The sequence below is a fragment of the Oculina patagonica genome, chromosome 10 (genome assembly GCF_052425735.1).
Source record: "Oculina patagonica isolate OP01 chromosome 10, crgOcupat, whole genome shotgun sequence".
Classification (NCBI taxonomy): domain Eukaryota; kingdom Metazoa; phylum Cnidaria; class Anthozoa; order Scleractinia; family Oculinidae; genus Oculina; species Oculina patagonica.
Genome location: NC_135767.1, coordinates 2,705,071 through 2,724,845, shown reverse-complemented (window position 1 = coordinate 2,724,845; position 19,775 = coordinate 2,705,071). Strand labels below are relative to the sequence as shown.

The following is a 19,775-nucleotide window of genomic DNA, read 5'->3' as shown; positions in this document are numbered from 1 at the left end:
TCACGTTTGAAGGGAGTTTTTACATTACCTGACGTTAACATAAAGTTAAAAAAATCAGAATTGATTAAAACAGACTCGTTACGCCCCCCCAAGAGGTGTCGTTTGTGAGTCTAAAAACTGAACTTGCACCTATATGCTTTAACACAACATATGGCTTGAGCTCAAGGGCATTTGTAGTTCGTATAGTGTGATCGTCCGGGTGAGAGTAGTTCTGAGAAGAACTGTTGTTGGTGGCTGACTATTCGACAAGCTGAGCGGAAGTCATCTTCAGAGCCGTGGGAAAAGATCTTTTCAGAACTTCCCTCAACCGGAGTAGCACACTAACGGCGATCTATGTTTCAAATTCGTTTTCGTAATTTGCATCAAACTTCTTAAATCAGCTCGCTCGGGCAAAGGACTAACTCTTGAGTAGTCAACTTTTAAATTCAACTTTAAATTTACCATCAATTTAGTCAACTATAGTTAAAATTATACACAACAATCTAATTACTACTCCCCCCAACCCCTTCCCCTACGTCATCTACACGACCTCTATTCACAATAATGAAATTTGAAAACTCAAGACCTTAATTGAATACGTACACTCTACACTCTCTCACTTTAAAATGAGTTAGCAATCCTATTAACTGAGCATTACTTTAATCTATATTAAGAGAAGAAAAACCTATAGCTATGTTTCTTTATGTGAAACTCATTCACCTAAAACTTAAAACACCAGCGCGATCTCCGCGTAAAGCCTTTCAGTCTTTACACCAGTCTGAATACAATAGCATCACCTAGATAATAAAACCACTTATTGAACAAAATTTTCCGACATCGCTTAGTGATTTTGTGTTAAACAAATTTTTCAAATGTGCGAAAATTAAGTGTTCTGAAATGTTGCTCTTTCAAACCTCGAAATTCAGTTGTGACGAAAATTCCGTTTAACAAGGTATAATATAACTACGGCCTTTAAAACAAGGTTACATTACAATTTGCTTGTTGCAAATAACAGTTGTTTCTTTTGTTTTGTTGACCTAAAGTATAGTGCAGCCACAACAGCACTGTTGGGGGTAGTCTGGGGCGTGCACTTTGTGATCAAGCCCGTACACCCAGAATCGAGTAGATGTATCCTTCCATTCATATTTCACTTCAGATACTGGAACAGCGCGTAAGACTTGACGCTGAAATGGAAAAAGAAAAAGAAATTGTACTGAGTATTTGTAACTTCTCTTTCTTCAGCTTTACTTTACTTTGTATGGGCGCTTTTTCGCTTTAAGGAGGGTGGGGGTGGGACGAAACATTTTTGTCACTAGTGATTGCCCACTGCTTCTCGCGAGAAACTGAATGATGTTCTTCATGCTGTATAATAAATGTTTTATTGACCAAGCTTGATCGGTCAAGAGGCTGGCTATTGGCGTAGTTCTTTGTTTTTTTGCGTGAAAATGCATTTTCCTACAACCGTTGCCAAAAGTATTGACACACTTCGTAGTTTTCATGTACTGGAGTACGGTATATGGGAGTAGGGGTTGGAGAAAGGAACGGTCATATTCACTTCACCTGTGACAAATCGACATCCTTATGATACTTATGATAACCACTAGTATTTTCCCAAGTGTCCCAAGGACGTTTGGACAGGATTGTAAACTGCTTTTCAGTCCATAAACACGTAAAAAACACTTTCCCAATATCCAGCCATCTTGAACTCACGCTTTGCTCAGCATAAATTGGCTTTCATTTCTGCAATGTAGTTGTTTTATAAAGAACCTTGTAAGTTAAGCATCCCGCGGGATTTCGTGGATGTGCGATTTAATTCACATTTCTTTTCAAGCGATTGCATTGTTTTATACCTGCATAAGGATTCGTTTTGATGGCCAGTTTCGAGAATGAGCGTCAACAAGTCGCTGTGAACCACCATTGACATCATGATCATGGAACGCTGTAATGGGATAAACCTGCGAGTATATAAATTCCAGAAAAAAATATATCAATTACACAGAAATTAATACGTATGGAGTTGTTGTATGGATGGTTTAAGGCAAAGTGATACGGGCTACTTTTTTCTTTCATCTTGTCTCGCAACATTGTTGGATTGCAAGTTGTAAAGTGTTGTTGCGCGTATTAACTCCCGCATTGCAAGAGTTAGCAACATGTTGCACAAAGTTGCACTCATGTCTACTTTGCGCACATGTTGCCGCAATTTGCCACACGAATGGTACCTTAAGGTTACTATTGTTAGCGGCTACTAATTTTAGCGATTTTAGCGAGTTGGGACAAAATCGCTAAATTTAGTACTCGCTAAAATTTGTCTCAGTCACATTTAATACGCGTTAATGTAATACCCCCGCCCGCCAGAGGAACACAAAATTAAATACAGTGGCCCTTTTCAACTATTTGACAACGTCAGAAGGTAGGGCAACTATGAAGGCAACAATTTCGAAGGGTTGGGAAAGAGCTGGGATCGCCGGCATCGTGGAAAATATGTCTGATTTCTCTGACGAGGACGACTTTCTAACATTTGCAATTCACTTTGTTCTTTCTGACAATGGTAATGTTCGTTCAATTTTAAGTGACTTTGTTCTATTACTGAACATTTGTTTCCATCTTAGCTATATATTAAAATTGTTTTTTTTTTTAATTTTCGGAAAATCGCTAAATTTAATAGTCGCTAAATCTTGCTCATCAAAAATCGCCAAAATTAGTAGTCGCTAAAAATAGTAACCTTAAGGTAATACGCGCAATACCACTTTACAACTCGCAGTGCAACAATGTTGCGAGACAAATTGGAAGAAAATGATCCCTTATTACTGAGCCTTTAGTCCATATGTGGCAGAACCCCGGGGGTAAAAGAGAGGGTGCGAAGAGGCGTCCCATTAATTGGGCTACCGTTTGTAGGATATTCAGATATCAAGTATTATTTAGTCTGTTAATCAAATGAATGCAGCTGAGTTCTTTTTCAAAACTATAACGAATGTTAAGGATTTTTAGGGAAATGATAAGTGCTTACCCTTGGAAGTTCTTGAGTAAAAATATCTGTCCCCTGAGATCCAACAATCAAATGATCAGGCAGATCTGTTCTCTCCGTCACATGATTATCAATGTGGCATTCCCTGAATTAAAAAGAAAACAACCAGTACAAATTCATACAACATAATTATAGGATAACATTAACTGACTAGCAACTAGAAGAAATACAACACCCGCTTCCTCTGACCGGAATATAATCTAGAAATGTTCCAGTTTAGTTACAATAGGTAAGATTTTTAAGTTCTTTCTTTGTTATCTATAACATCTACCATCCTTTTTCCATCGGTTTATTATTTAGCTTTTAAGCGTTTTTCTACCTGAGAAATCTATTAGTTTGAGGTTTTCATCAATGTGGAGGTTCAGTAGGCCCGGGTAGTGAAGGGGGCGAAGGGGGGGGGGGGGGACTCACCATTTGACTGTAAGTTGAATAAACATCTTGAGCTGCCCCTGTCCCTGACATGTCCAGCACATGACACGGCCGTGACCATGACACGTGTTACAGCTGAAAAAATCAAATAAAAAAAACAAACTTAGTTACATCAAAGTTAATTATCAACTTAAATGTTGATTAAAAGTAATTTACCTTTTTTCCAAATCTGTTAACTAGAGTTGTGACAGTGTACAGGAAATCCGTTAAACTGCGTTAGTTGTCCGTGATAAAAAACTTTCTCAAAAACGTTGGAGGTGTTAGCCTAACCGTTAAACGTTAACGTCAGCCCGTTAGAACGGACAGCATAACCATTAACAAAAATTCTGTATCCGTTAGAACGGTTGACAGAGCTGTTAGGAAAAACAAGCATTCCTTTAACGGGTTATGTAAATGTTTGGCATCCGTTATAGTGCAGCCGTTAAGAAAAGAATGATAAACTAATGCGTGCCTTACACCTCATTAACCGCCATAGCAAATTTGCAAAGCTGACGTTTTGTGCGTTTGCGCTTCATCGAAGCAATTTGCACGCTGATGCAGGTCTACCCTACAGATATCCATGTAGCATATAATATCCCATTCAAACCAAAGCTAAAACACATTTTAATAAAAGCTGTTTTATAAAACACGGTCTAAAATCGTTTTCTTCGTTGAAATTGCTAACTAATGCTTGTCCACTTTAAAGTTAGCACAATGAAAGCTCAAGCTAGAGCTTACTTGAGAGTTATGCAAAATGCAGTCTTCCACGTTGGTTGCTGATTTTCATTTTGTTAAACCTGGTTTAATGTGAATGGGATATTAGCCTCCTACGCAGACGTTCTTTTGGCTCATCACGCAATCTACGTGACGAGTCAAAAGAATGTCTGCATAGAAGGCTATGTACAGTAGCGTCTTTGATAAGTCGTTACTTTGGCGCGAAAGTCGCAACAACCGAATACTCAAGATCCAAAAGAATTGTAGCATGACCATCCAAATAATGTCTACAAAGGTAACTAAATACATATTCTCCCACAGTGCATGACAGATGTATGTTAAGGACTCAGGAGAATTTTGAAGTTGCCGGTTATGAACAGTACTTACATTCTCCTTCCTGATCCATGACACCAGGTGCAGCTTACATGATGATGATGTCCATCGCGGTACTCTGTACGGCGACCAGAGCCATGACACCAGGTACAACGAGTCTGAAAGAAAATGCAGAGGATGGTTTGTGAATACAAAAACTCACCCACTGTATTAGTTTCTGGGCAATTTTCAGCTTCCTCCTTCATCAATGCAGGCTACATTTACAGCCAAACCTCTGCTTATGACACCTTTTGTAAGCGGACACTAAGTCATGGTCCGGCAGCCACATACAACCTGAGCTACTCCATTTTTAACCTCTTATAAGTGGACACCTCTCCTAAGCCTGGCCGGGAGAGATGGAGGAATTACCCCCCTGAAAATTTGGGAAGGGGGATGTGTGGTGTGCTTTTTGAAATCCTTACCCTGCTTCAGACCAAAATATGCAGTTTTCCCTATCCTATCTCAGACCTAACCCAAAAATCAATACTTATTTCAGAACAGACCAAGAATTATATTTAATATTATTATTATTATTACTAACAAAAGTGCATAAACCATACTTTATTTCAGACCAAATAGCATTCAGATGAAGACAAATTGAAGGATTCTTACCCGTCCTCTTCCATAGCATCTGTAACAACGTTTATAGCCCATGGCTAAACATTCATGGCAAGGCTACAATTACAATTATTAATAGAAATAGAATAAGTCATAAAATAAGTAAGAGAGTTCAATATGTCTGGCTTATGAATGTGGGGTTTTAAGATTTAGAGTCGAGTTTGCTGCAAGCAGGCCCACCTTAAGTTTACACAACAAGAGGCAAAGCCATGAGAACAAGAAAGCAAACAACACCAGTCAGTGCGGCTCCCTGCCTGCTCACAATCTACAGCCAGGGTCGTACCTATTGTGCAGGGGGGGGGGGGCAGGGGGGCAGTTGCCCCGCTAGGAAAACTAAATTTCTAATAAAGTGTTTGATTTCGCTGGGCTATTTCTTGTATAGCCATATTGGAGTTCGCCCTGGCAGCTGAGTTTAGCAGAGTTTGCCCCCACAGACAAAAAATCCTAGGTACGGCCCTGACAGCCAAAGGGGCAAATAAACGGTGTGATCCTATTTCAGGATTGATGCTTTGCACACTCACATGATGCAGTAAACCATCTACCTCCCTTCTGACATCAAACACTTACTTTATCCCCAAATTTGTCAACTGGCAAACCCATCTACCTTCTATCAATTCAGTCATAACAAATGCCATTTTCTGTCAAGTCATACAGCTCTTCTTTAAATTTCCTAAGCTGTAAAATATTTTTACACGAATTATTTTAATTGGGTGTCCTGTTTGTACCCATTTCAAAATGGCCTAAAAATCCACAATCTGGTCCCACACTCTCATGACAGGCATGGCATATACAGGTACCTTAACTGTAGCAGTGTGCGGCACTTCAATGTGAGTTTCTTGGGGTGTAAACAACTGGGATGCTTGAGCGGGAATGGCCCATGGTGGAGGGGCGGGGCCATTCTGAGGACCATCAATGTGCTGACCTATAAGAGAACATTTCAAGGCGTGTGATCACCTTTTTTGAACATATTAACTAGATCAGGGGAAACTGACACTTTATGGTTTCATTTTGTAGAACAGTTCTTGATATATGACAGGAACTTGTTAGAGAGTAAAGATGACTGACTAACAGTGGTGAGAATGGAAAAAGATTAAAAATATGGACAAGCTGATATTTTGGGGACTAACAGAATATAGTTGGAGTAATAAAAATTAGTTTTTATTAGTCTTCCACAAACCTACTAAGACCCAACTATGCCACCCAACAATGTATAAGCTTAATTTTGCCCCACCCCATACCCAAGCTTCGAATAACCAGATCTATGGTAAAAGGTAACTAAAGCATTTGAGCCAAGTGACCATCAGGCCAGTGTGGAGTATTAATTTTTTTCTCTTAAATTTACTCCTCACTGGATGGGATGCTAGTCTATTGCAGGGTTAGCACCAGCATTTAATTTCCTAGTAACAGGGTTTTGTACACTTTTTCACAAACAATTTTCCGGGCCTTCTCCAGGACTCAGATTGATTTTTCCAGGATTCCAAAATTCACATTAACTCTTTCACTCCCAAGATCTCAATATTATTTCTCCTTACTGTCTGCCATACATTTCTCATTTTGTTAGTTCTGAGAATTCTGGTGTTACTTGAGTTTTCCAGAACTTTCCAGGACTTTCCAGTCCTGAAAAGTGCCACAATAAATTTCCAGTCCTTTCCAGGTTTTCCAGTAGCCATACGAACCCTGTAGTACCCCTTCATGCACCTGAATGGAGGGAGGCACTGTGAGAATAAAGTGTCTTGCCCAAGAACACAATGCAGAGCTTGAACCACGGCTTGAATCTGGACCACTCGATCCAGAGTTGAGCGCACTAACCTTTGGGAAGTCTGCACCTCCCACCACAACTCTATCAGGGACGGCGGAACATTTTTCCAGGTGGGGGGGCTGACTAGTGACTTGGAGTGGGGGGGGGGGGCTTAAGAGACTCTTCTCTTAGTAAGTCTTTATTTTTTCGGAAAAAGTGGGGGGGGGGGGCTAAAGCCCCCCCCCAGCCCCCCCGGCTCTGCCGTCCCTGTCTATAGATCTAATAGTTATGGTAATCATTAAAATACAACAGAATGACATCCATTTAAAGCAACGGTACAACTAGTGCAAATTGTTTCCAAAGTCACCTCGGTATGGCTCATACTTCCAGGATGTGGATCTGGATTCACAGAAACTTGCCAAGTTGTACTAGAATTGAAACAAAAAAGTAACCAATCAATTTGCATGTTGACATGTGCCTGGCACAGAGCTAAAAGAATTTATACATGTAATAATTACTTATTTCACACTTACATGATAAGCACTTGATGGAGTTATGTCCTTGATGTCCATGTCTGTTGCAGCTTTCTTTCCATAACAGCAGTTCTCAGCTACAAAGGCCAGCAGTGCATCCCTTGCTTGTTCTTCTGTTATGGCTGTGGCCCTTCAACAAGACAAACAATTTGATAAATGCATCAAAAATGATTAAGCTGGTAAATTTTCAACTTCTGGAATTATGAAACAGTACATGAGTTTGTGTCATTATAGCACAGAATTTTTGGGGTCAAATTTCAGAGGTGCACAGTCATGTTGCATGTTGGGTTCTTAAATTATGTACTTTATTATTATTGTTATTTTATTGTGAAGTGCTTTTGATCGGCAAATGTAAATGGCGCTCTAAAAATTATTAAATTATCATCATCATCATCATCATCATCATCATCATCATCATCATCATTATTATCACACATTCACCAAACATAAAGTTATCTTGTAACTCAAAATACACAGTTTGATGTTATCACATGCAGGTAACAAGAAACACAGCGATAACATAAAATATCAAGTAGAAGAAGACCTGAGGTCTTGAAGAGAACCCTTTAATGCATGACTTAGCCTGTGAGTTGCAAGCTCTGTTAGGGATGGTGGGACGAGCTCTTTTCCCTCACCCCCACACTTAAGAGAGCTTGCTTGCCACAGCGTAGCATGAAGTCTGCTCATTTATTCAGGGTAATTATGTAGTCTCCTTGATCAACTTACTGTTGGAAAATCTGTTCTGGTGTTTGCTGCTGTGGAGGTGGTTCATATGGCGGTGGAGGGGGCAAATAATCAGCACCTGAAAAACAGGATTGTAATAAAAGGTAAAGGTTGTGTTAAGTCTGTATTTGGGTCTAGTGGCCTGTTAGCCAGAGCTTTTCTTGGTTTGCCTAGCATTAAACGACTAGGAGTATTTCTACTCCCCCCTGGATAGGATGCTAGTCCATCACAGAGTTGTTCTCTAACATTAAATTTACCGTTACCCATTTATACACCTGAGTGGAGAGAGCACTATGAGAGTAAAGTATCTTGCACAAAAACACAATGCAGTGATCATGACCCTGGCCAGGGCTTGCAGGGCTGTCATTAAGTTTTTATGCAGCCGTAACATTGAAGTTATCACCCGTAGCATTTCGTTCTGAATGCAAGTGTAAAGTAACACAAATCAACATTTTCACCCGTAACATTGAGTGAGCTCAGCCGTAGCAGGTGTTACGGGTTACGGCCCTTAATGACAGCCCTGGCTTGAACTCAGGACCACAGTTCAAACCGGAGTCTGGCACACTACCCATTAAGCCACCATGCCTCCCACCATAATGTAGTAACTACCAGTAAATTGGGATAATTAATAAGCTCTTGCCTGATGGGCCACTCGGCCTGAACTTGGCCAGATATTGAATATTAACATTTCGAACACTGCATGTCATCACTTACCAAAATTAACATTCTCATATCCCGCAAACTTGCCAAACATATCAGCTGGTGGAGCACTTGGGGGAGGGGGTGCGGCATTCTCATTATCATCCACATCTTGATCAGGGACATCTGATCCAGTATAACTTGGAGCTTGTGCTTCACCTTAACAAGAGAGAACAAACTAAGTTAGTTTGTTTTTAGCACAGACAATATTTTAGCAACTCTATGCAACAAAATAATTAACAAGGCTTGTGCAACACCTGGCACAAAGTACACTTTAATAGGGTAATTACATGCAGTAGCCTGTGCTAGGCAATTGACAGACTATTAATTAAATTGGTCAGCTTGTTGGATTCAAGCCTTGGTCTTAAGGTGTTGTGCTTCTGTGAACTTTAACACTTGCTCAAAATGCTTCTCTTCACCAAGGGTATAGATGGATACCAGTTCAGTTATTCTAGATACCCAGCTTGTTGCTTCATGCAAAAGTAATGGCCAGCTGTATAGTTTGAACTTCTTCACAAAGGCTGGGAATTCCAGTTTCTATCAGTTAAAAGTTTTATAAAAGCCTTGCAGTGATGTTGAATCACATTTCCACCAACCAAGGTAAGGGGCTCCAAATTGAAACCCCAAATGCCAAACAAACTCCAAACCTTCGCCATTGTATGGCTAGTTGCCGTGTGGGTATTAGGAAAACCAAATTTTGTGCTGTGATTGTGGTAACCAAGTGGGCAGGAAATTGGGGCTTTCTTGTCCATTATGATATAATAAGTTGTGTCCCATAAGAAACGGAGGTGTTATTTATGGCTTTCTTTAGTGTAATTTATACAGTCCCTAACACTTTATTCACCAAGCTTGTTGGGTCAAGATGGCCAGAAATTACTTCGTGTTTTGTGTGATTGCATGTGGAACTAGACTGTATCTTGGTCCATAAAGTAACATGTTTGATGTAAAAAAACTTCTCCAATATCCAGCTTTATTATATGGAGGAGAGTGTTTTACCGGGAACTAAACCACTCGTAGATTCCATACGCCACTCCATCCGGGACCCGAGTGGCGTATTTTCCGTATGACACTCTTGCGAGTGACATATCGCTCATTGACGTCACGATTCGCGCCATTTCTATTTTGCTGAATGAACTTGGTTTCGTGTCGTTTGTTGTTAGCAAGCATCGACACGAAGGTTAAATTTGTTTAACAAAGCAACGAAAAAGAATGAGTTTTCCAAAAAAAGTTAAGAATTAGTACACAATAATGAAAACCTTGACGATTTCAAAGTTTTTAGAGGGAATTCTTCGCAAGGAATTTCACCATTGCAAGATGTCGTGAAGAAGAAAACAAAAGCAGTTGAAAACTATCGATCGGCCAGCAAGACTTTGCCGCATCGGATTCAAGTCAAAGTCAGTAATGTTTCAGTTCTTACGTGTTATTTAGTTGACCAGCATTTTGTTTGATCGGAATTCAGTTTTTAGTGTTATCCTGGGCACGGGTGCTTTGTATTTTCTATGAAGACGAACGCTGATTTGTAAAACTGGCTCGATTATTCAAAAACAATGAAATAAAAATCGGCAACGTCAACTACATCTGGTCTCCATATAATAAAAAGAACATTACACGTTGGCTCAAAGATATGAATTTTATGTTCTCGTGGCAAAAACGATATCCCACTCGTTCGCTACGCTCACTCGTGAGATATCGTTTCTGCCACTCGAACATAAAATTCATATCTTCTCGCCACCGTGTAATATCCTCTATATCTAATGACCTCATGCTTGGTCAATTTAACCCATATTATGTTATCAATAACATATCATAATGATACCTTGTGGTGGACCAAAAGCAGGTTTAGTACCATCTGTTTGTTGCATGGCACCATAACCCACTTGCTGACCTACAGGGGGAACAAAACCTTGTTGCTGAGAGGGTGGGGGTCCATAGCCTTGTTGTTGAGGGGGTGGTCCTCCAGGGTACTGCTGTTGTCCTGGCGTAGGTCCATATCCTGGCTGCTGTTGGGGAGGTCCATAACCCGGTTGCTGTTGGGGAGGTCCGTTACCCGGTTGCTGCTGGGGAGGTCCATAACCTGGTTGTTGCTGGGGAGGTCCATAACCTGCTTGTTGCTGGGGAGGTCCATAACCTGCTTGTTGCTGGGGAGGTCCATAGCCTGGTTGCTGTTGGGGCGGTCCATAACCTGCTTGTTGAGGTGGATAACCCTGTTGAGGTGTAGATCCGTAACCTGGTTGTTGTTGACCTATTAATCAGACAACAGAGGACCTTTTAAACCAGTTGATTTCAGAAGTTGTTTCCTGAGAGCGCTGCTTAGATGATTGATGACAGCAAAAAAATGTTAACTTTGCAGAGCTCGTACGTTGTTGAAAGGTGCTGTACGTTAAGGACCATAGTCCTGAGTATTGTGCTTTATAAGTAAGTTAGCCAAAGAGGCCTTGTCTTGACACAACAATCTTGAAATGTATAATGTTCAAAGGTAAAATTAGCAAAAATGTTGACCATTGAACTTAATAAAGTGACTAAGAACTTTGATTTTTAGATGAAAGTAACAGCAATATTCATACTAATTAGTATAATCACTGAACCATATTCTTCTTGTTGTCAGTTTCGTATGTTGTGTTTGTTGGAATAGTCAGGTCACTTCAGTCAATCCTAAGTGAAATTAGACTCCCTGCCCGAGCTCAGCCCTTGTGATAATTACCCACTAATATTGCTGGCTCACCCATGGCATAGTGAATTATCACACCTGCCTTGTAAGCAGGAAACCGGACTTTGATTCCTTACTGGTGAACCATATTTTCACATACTATGTTAAATTGCGCCATTGATTTTTTATACTATACCTACCTGGATACATTGGTTGTCCCGCCTGGGCCCCTGGAGGAGGGTATGGCCCCTGACTCATGTCTCAAAGCACCACTATATAGGACACCAAATGCACAGTGGATGAAAAATAACACAAATAAAACAAGCATGGTCAGGACATAATTGGTCATACTATATATACTTTTATTATATCTCTGAGATAGTACGCACGCTGTGATTGGTCAATTTTACGGGCCGTATTCTGCAGTACGGCCCGCGAAATTTGACTGAGAGTTCTCCTGATGCCGTACGCCTTTGCAAGTTGAAATGTCTCGCGAAGAAGATTTTCAAAACTTGCTACAACGTTCGCAGTCAGAGGAAAATAGCGAGGAACAAAGGCGAAGCGAAGAAGGTCTACCGAACTTTAAACTCAATTTTTGTGATCTGTTGGAAGGAGAAAACTTCCCTGATGTGGCGGACTTAGAGCAACCCGAGCAGGATTCAAGTCAAGAACTTGAAAGTTTCATCAGTGCCGAGAAATATGCAAACACGGTCAAGAAGACGAAAAGTGAATGGAAACGGTTCGACAATTATTGTCAAGAGCAGACTGATGGAACATTTCATGTAGAAACCGTACCTGCTGACGTCCTCGATAAGCTCCTCGGAGACGTACGCAAACGCGATAGAGCTGAGTACGAGCCAGACAGCATTTCAAGCTTTCAACGTAGCATTCAACGCCGCCTTAAAGAGCTAAGTTTTTTTAAGTAGTTCCTTCAAACTTTATACGTGTTTTCTCGTTCAGTATTTTCTACAAACACTGCCATAAGTTTTCGAAAGTTTGATAAGCTATAACGCATGTTGTCAATCGCGGCACTTTCGTCGCCAAGCAAAGAACTTTAGAAGTTATTCCAAAGGAAACTTGCACTGTATCTAGTTTCATCCTGTCACTGAAATTACTGTAAAACTAATTGCAGAAATAAAGTAGTAAAGGTTGGATTTAAATTATGTTTATATGCTTATCAATCGAGCTATTAAACGGCCGAATTGTTTACGACAAAGCCAATGAAATTCACTCGTCCTTTCGCCTTTGACGTACGTCAGTCAAACGAAGCCGCTTCCAGCACTCTTGACTTGAAATGTTTTCTTTTCTCCAGAGTGAGAGATATAATACCGTAAATGATCTAATAAACGCCCTCTCTCAAATAAACGCGTCTTATCTAATAAACGCCCCCTCTGAGGTGTTAAGTTTGTATTAGACGCCCCTCTCTAATAAACGCCCCGTGTCTAATAGACGCCCCCCTCCAGGAATCATCTCAAAAACCAAGGAAATGCTCCATAGAGTAATTTCACGCAATAAAGTTAGTTTTTTGCTTGACTCGGACATCGAAGAGGCCAACAACGCCAACATGGTTAACCCCGATGACGATAAAAAACGTCGATATCGAACTATGAACGGCATCTCAAGGCTTTGCATTAGCGCAGATTAGATTAGTCTCCTACTTACAAACTCTGTTATGTATCTTACTCCAGTAGAAAACTACCCATCCTATTAGTTGTCTTGACGTTGCTACTGTTAAATTGAAATAAACGCCTCTCTCTAATAAACGCCTCATATCTATTTAACGCCTCCCCTAGGACCCCAAAAATTTAATAGACGCCCCGGGCGTTTATTAGATCATTTACGGTAAATATCTTATTAACCTCGTTTTCTCGGTCCGTACTGTAAAATACGGATCCTCGTTTTTTTCCCGTCGACTTATGGCCCGCGCGCTTCGCGCTTGGGCCATAAGTCGATTAATAAGAGGTATTTACAACCCACCAATTAAATTTTGCACACAATAGTTGGACCAAACACATCACATGGTACAAAATCGAACGACGGGTATCAGACATTATTATTCACAAATGCATGTGCTTCCCATACATGGTCAAAATGTTATATATCTGTCATCTGAGATTTATAACAGATATCCTGCGATATATGAAAGTTGGGAAGATTCGTCCGAAGACTTGTAAAGCGCTGCATAGTTACAGTTTTTCTATCTGCAAAATGGGTTTTGTTGACAATTTGTCAAATAATAAAACAATTTATTATCCTGCAGCTCAATCTTGTAGAATATCGTCTGATTTTAACCCGTTCGGCTTTAGTTAGTAACAGGCGATCTTCTGCACGATTTCGCAGGATAATTGTTAAATTTTTTTATGCCCTGTTCGATTTGATATATCCATGGCCTGATTTTGTAAAGCAGTGCAAAACAAACAAAAAAGTCACTATACTTTCCCGCCTTACTTTTTAATCAGATCACAGTCTGTTGAAAAATTACATGCAGACAGCTTTACATGAGCACTAGCAATCCAGATAAAAAGATCTGTCTGCCAGGCAACCAATCAGATTACAAAAATTTTAATAAAGATGGACTTCACACTGAGCAGAAATTAATTAAAAGAAACTTTATAAAATAATGTTTTTTTTTTAGCAAATTGGTTACAGAGCTTTTCCGGTGCAAGTGAAGCAGTTACATCAAAGTTTTAATATTGTAGCTCTTTGATACATAAACCCTGACGAATTTAAATGTATACAAACATTCAACAAATCAACAAAAGCCCCATGGAGATAAGCTTATATATCATATCATGCATGCATGATCAAAAACCGAATGAAATTTCGACTAAAAACTTGCCACTCGTTTAGCAGTCATGCGAACGTTAATAAGTAAAAGTAGTAGCATATACATCCGCAAAAGCAAATTAAATATGATATTGCATGACAACAGGTTAACAAGATCCATTTCACATCGATCGATTTTGTTAACAGAGTAAGCTCAAATACTCGCCGACATTAAGTGGTCTGTACGAATCTCGATCAAGGAAAAGTTACTTTCCTTGGTTATTAATACATTTTAAGTTATCACCAGAGGTAAAATAGTTGTAGATAACTTACAAGATTTCCTGATTTTGGGCTTATAACTCTTGCCGTGTCCGTATCAGATGGCCAACCTCTTTCTGCCGGCGGCTTCCACTCCAAAGGAACTGGGTACGAGGATATGACAACACAGGACACCCACGCATTAGCAGGCAGAAGGTCACGCTCTTTTTTCCGGGGTCGCATAAAAGAATGAAAGTTTGTATGATCAGCCTTGCTTGCAGTTGTTTGTTATTTCATTTTATTGCTGATCAGATCTCTCAGTAGATCCTACGAATAGCAGCATTATCGTTTGCGGTCCCTTGCAGTTATTGGGCAATTAATTTGCGTTGGCTCTCCGAGCTGGCGTCATTTAGATTCACTACACCGCACTGAAGAGTCCCAATAAGGACGAAACAGCTGTCTGCGGTTGCAATCCTGCTGTATCTGTTCTAGTCGTGGTGTTGTCTCACAAAGTCTACAGTTTCACGTCGCTTGATCATCCTTGCTTGCAGTTGGTTGGTTTTTTATTTTATTGCTGATCAGATCTCTCAGTAGATCCTACGAATAGCAGCATTATCGTTTGCTGTCCCTTGCAGTTTTAGCCTTAAAAAATTAAACCTGATCTCAGGGTATGAGCGTGTGCTAGAACTAAATGGGTTCCAGAAAGCGGTAGTGTCTCTAAGCTTTTGAATAAAGATGGCCTGTGAGCAGCAATGACCCAGAACTTAGTCATGGATTGAGCAGGGGGCTCAAAGTAAGACAAAGTAAAAATTGATACCTTTCTGCTTGGAAGAAAATGGGGGCGGAGCAAAAGTAAGTCCCCTCTTGCGCAAATGCTGCAATGTGGCGGGGAGGGGAAGCCGAGTTTTGTCCTTCGCGTTTGGACGTCGAGCCCACATGTAAATCAGTAACTGACTGGCCTCTAAAAAAACATCATGACCTTAGCTCGAGAGCGAACGTTCATTAAATGCATCTTTAAAACGGCAATAGCGTCACGTTTAGGGCATGTTTTTGCGACATGTCCCGGACTGGTTAGATGCAAATGACGGTAGAGTAGAAAAATCTGTAAAAAGTCGTAAAAAGCAGACTCGCCAAAAGCATAAAACAAGTGTCAAAATCCCTTCCAGTACAGAGTGACGACCGCAGTAGGGCTACGAAGTGTTTATTGGGTGAATGCTGTAGTTCTTAAAATGCACTGTTGAGGCCCTTCGTTTTAGAGTTTCATGGGCCTCCAGTTGGGGAGGGGAGAGGAGCAACTGGCCTAGAGGACTGGGTCTGCTGAGAACTGACAACTGGACTGAGAGGTGCCGAGAAAAAGAGTGTGCGCAGTAGTGCCCAAATGGTTGCTAAGCGGAAATACAGTTTATGTATGATTATTTAACGGCAGGCAAACAGATGCACATTATTATTATTCAACAAATTGTCACGATGCCCAAATAAGGTCAAAAGGTTTTTGTTATCTGTCATCCGTACATAAGAAATATCCTACGATATCTGATGCATACGACCCCGTCGGTGATATTCCTTGCGAATTCACAGGAAAATTGTGCATTGAGAGTCCATTTATACTCGGCTAAGCAATGGACTCTTTGCACGATAAAAGTTGGTTTGGAGTAAACCTCACAAAAGTCATTGTAAGTCATAGCGACCTTCAGCGTGTAGCGCGCAGGTTCAATGAGGGGTCAATTTCCAGTCCCCTCTCCCTCACGCACTACACCCTCTCCCCCCCCCCCCCCACTGTCATAACAAAACACCATAAGCATATGTAGCCTGCGAGATTGTTTTGATGCGGCCTACAACGGTAAAACAACAAAACACTTGAGAAAATAACTGCCTCTTCTTCTCAGACAATACTGGCATAAAGCCAAAGATATTTGGAAGTTTTCTTTTTGACAAAGGCATCATAGCTAATCACTTAATCTTGGATACATCTGTCACAAACATAATGCCGAACATTGTTTGAATCACAAAAACAAATTAGAGTCATTCTTCACTGGCTATGTTCCGAAAAACAATAATGGCAGAGAGCCAAACTTAATTAAAACGTGAAATTTTTGTGGAGATAAGCCGAACCTTGGAAAACAACTTAAATCTGTTAAATACACTTGTTTATCAACTTCATTAGCGATACACTCAATTAGTGTAAGGGTTTTTTCCCAGGCTTCGAAAACGTGCCTTAAATTTAACTTCGCATGCATGGCCACTGTTTCATCAATTTACTCCATACATTTGCTATGATGTTTTATTATTATCTTTCGTTGGATCGATAAATTTACATCATTTTATCTTTTTGTAGTTCAAATTACGAACTATTTTACACAGTGATATTAACACAAAACTGTCCGTATATTTCTCAGTTTTTCTTTGAATATGTACCTTAACGCAAAACTGAAATTGTTACATTTGTTCATATGGATAGCACATCTCTCATTTATATTTCCTTAAATAGCTCTAAATTTCATGAAACTGGGGATTATAAATACTGCGCAGCATAGCACAGATACTTCATCTGTCACCGACATTGACAGGAAAAATTCTGAAAGTAAAAGTATTTTTCTTTTGGATTATGCGAAAACCGAACAATGCTTACTGTTGAAATAAAGGGGACATTTTCCACATAAAATTTCTTTGCATCATGTCAATATAGTGTTCAGTTAATAACAAAATGTACTTTTTTCGGTTTTACAGAACAACGATCATCGTGGTAGACTATAAATATCGAATACATTGTGTACAACTGTAAACAAACAAATTCTCCTTAGTGGTCTCAATACATTTCTTATGGTACTAGTTAGGAGAATTTGATAATATAAGCTTAAGTTAACGTACAAATTAGTTGGTTGTATTTTCAATTCATGATGACTGGCCATGGATTGGAACCCATAAAATTATAAGACGGATCGGTGAAAAATAAAAATTTTAAACCTCGAAATTAAAGACAATTGGCCAGTCAAAAGTTCTTTTTTGGAAATCGTGTAAAGTGAGATCCAATCATTAAAACTCCGTCAACCGCAGTGGAACTTCTGAGAGAGCAACTTAAGTACACTTTTCCGTTATGGTTAAAGCTCGGTAAAAGTCATTCAACCCATCAAAGCACACTTTCCGGTACGGTTGAAGCTCAGTTAAAGTCATTCAATCTTTAAAAACTGCGCAAAACATTCGCTACACATGCGAAAAATGTTTTTGCTAATGTCCCCTGCTCGACAATTTTGCCCAAATCTGATAAACTTCCTTCCAATTCAAAACCGTGAGTGCTCTTTTCGCAGTTTTAACTACGTACAGCTAAAGAACCATTAACGTGTTTCTCCACTCTTGACTCAAGCGGGGTGTAGACTTACGTCGTCTATTTAAGCTAAAGTCATCCAGAAATAAGGAACTCGGGGAATCCCTCGGGTTTCCACCAAGCGAGAGCTTGCGTCGGCACTTTTGCAAGATCTCTTTAGCGGAGGCAAGCTTCGCGCTGCTGCTAGAATTAGCAAGCTCAAAGTCCATTTCTTCTGTTGAAGCTTCCTGGTTCCCCATCCACGCAGTTGGGTCGACGACCAAAGCGATGGCTTTTGCTTGAAGAATCTGCGACAGCCATTCGTTCCTCTCATGCTCAGAGAAGCAACACAAGAAAAACGTCCGTGCAGTGATCTTAGAAGATAGCGACCGTTTAACGAGCTTTAAGCAGTACTTAGTTTGCTTTTCTGGCAACTCATCTATATACAGTGACATGTCATTGAAGAATATAACCTCCTTAGGTGCGTTTTCTAACGATTCCTTCTCTGTACGATAGTAGCACAAGCATTCTTTGCTGAGCACAAAATAACGGAGATGCCATTGTTTCAGAACTTCGCTTTGCTTCAGTAGGTAGCCGTGTTTCAAGATTCTCCCGCTAGGATTCTCGCTTGCGCTCTTCATGTTTGCCGGTGTCTTTATCCCAGACTTAATCTCCTCAAGTCCGTAATTGCAAACGGTACTTGTAGTGTTGCGTTCCTTTTAACTTCTCAGCTGTGCAAACTGAGGTGCTTCGAGCCTTAAAAATACCGGTTATCACGAAGAGGGCGGTGTGAAAACTTCCTAATAACAGCAAGCGCAAACTCTCAAAAGCTCATAGCGTGCGTGAAGCAAGTAAACGCAGCAAATTTGCACACACCTTTATGACACCCACGTAATACTAGAAACGAAGCTTTTGAACATCCCGTGTACATTAAATGGAGTGAAAGGTCAAGGAATAACAACACTATTTGACTTAAAGGATCGAATGTCTTATGACAGCCATGCGATTAGATTCCCTTGGGCGTATCAAGTGAGGGGTGCAATTTGTGCTGAACAATACTGTGCTTTGTTTGCAGTTATTTTTTTGTCTCAAAATAGTACGACTCACATGACAATTTTGCTTATCAGCACCTTGTACAAAAACATCTTTGCTTGTGTTATAAAGTGTTGACAAACAACATGATTCGGTTCTGTGAGGAATGGCGCAAAGAAAAGCCTTAGAACCATACTTTCCTTACCAATTTAAAGTGTTTATTCATGTTAACGTGGTCCCTGTATAGATAGTCAAGGGTAGTGATGATTAGAAACTGAAAGTGTCAAATGCTCAGTGCTTCACGCGGGTTTTGCCCCGTAGCCTTTTTGCTTTCAGTTTTATTTTTTGATTGACTGTTTGTTTTGGAGAGGGCATAAAGAGGGCAGAGGGGATTCAAAGGAAGTTTCATTATCATTTTCCAATAGAGAAGAGGTTTTCTTTAGTTTTTAGTTTCTTCCAATTTTTTGACCGATCTATTTCACGTGAGAAAGAGACTACATTGGTGTTCATCTGTCATCGATAGACCAAAACCCGGCATGCAATGTGGTTTGAACTGCACGCGATAAATTTTAATAACGTAATTCTGCGTAACGTTTCACGTGTGACACGTAATGAGGGGTTTCCCCACAGTAGCTTTTCCATGCTATCAAGCTAGTGAAAAAACGTGAAAAGGCACGCAAGTGAAAGAAAAACACTGAGGGACCGGTTTTTCTCCCTCTCGTTCGCACACCGTTTCGAATTTTTGCCACTTGACGAAAAGACTGGAACCAGGCTACTTGCATATGTTCATGTTCTATATACGGACTGTACGTGCAGCAAACATTCGAGCATCTGAATCGATATTTCCTTTCTCGATGAAACGCTGCTATAGGTCATGAAATGTTAGTAGAAAACGTGCATCGTTAGTGTCACATCTCGTTCTCTAAATAGACCTAAATACAGAACTTTTCTGGACTTTAACC

At 40.2% G+C, this 19,775-nt stretch overlaps 2 protein-coding genes across 3 annotated transcripts; both read right to left on the bottom strand.

Annotated features, from left to right (window-relative positions):
- Positions 1 to 826: 826 nt before the first annotated feature.
- LOC144628602 (protein SSUH2 homolog) lies at positions 827 to 11,765 on the bottom strand. Of its 2 annotated transcripts, XM_078486725.1 has the most exons (14): positions 11,657 to 11,765; positions 10,992 to 11,051; positions 10,626 to 10,937; positions 8,825 to 8,968; positions 8,114 to 8,189; positions 7,388 to 7,517; positions 7,222 to 7,282; positions 5,914 to 6,038; positions 5,111 to 5,173; positions 4,514 to 4,617; positions 3,416 to 3,508; positions 2,987 to 3,089; positions 1,830 to 1,934; positions 827 to 1,163 (listed from the first exon to the last, which is right to left on the bottom strand). In XM_078486725.1, the coding sequence occupies exons 1-14, from the start codon at positions 11,712 to 11,714 to the stop codon at positions 1,017 to 1,019; spliced, it is 1,581 nt and encodes a 526-aa protein (XP_078342851.1). In that variant the 5' UTR covers positions 11,715 to 11,765; the 3' UTR covers positions 827 to 1,016. The 2 variants fall into 2 exon arrangements, with proteins under 2 accessions (XP_078342851.1, XP_078342850.1); XM_078486724.1 differs by having other exon boundaries at positions 10,626 to 11,051.
- A 6,012-nt stretch (positions 11,766 to 17,777) lies between these two features.
- On the bottom strand, positions 17,778 to 18,700 carry LOC144627962 (rho GTPase-activating protein 25-like). Its single transcript, XM_078485989.1, has one exon. The coding sequence runs from the start codon at positions 18,420 to 18,422 to the stop codon at positions 17,802 to 17,804; it is 621 nt and encodes a 206-aa protein (XP_078342115.1). The 5' UTR covers positions 18,423 to 18,700; the 3' UTR covers positions 17,778 to 17,801.
- Positions 18,701 to 19,775: the final 1,075 nt, after the last annotated feature.

What these genes read in the sequence shown, in the direction of transcription:
- LOC144627962 (XM_078485989.1), bottom strand. Translation starts at nt 18,422, where the DNA reads ATGAAGAGCGCAAGCGAGAATCCTAGCGGGAGAATCTTGAAACACGGC.
- LOC144628602 (XM_078486724.1), bottom strand. Translation starts at nt 11,714, where the DNA reads ATGAGTCAGGGGCCATACCCTCCTCCAGGGGCCCAGGCGGGACAACCA. An exon ending in TGCTTTTGGTCCACCACAAG is followed by an intron (nt 8,969 to 10,625) that starts GTATCATTATGA and finishes TCTCTTGTTAAG; the next exon opens with GTGAAGCACAAGCTCCAAGT. An exon ending in ATTCAACTTACAGTCAAATG is followed by an intron (nt 3,090 to 3,415) that starts GTGAGTCCCCCC and finishes TTTTTAATTCAG; the next exon opens with GGAATGCCACATTGATAATC.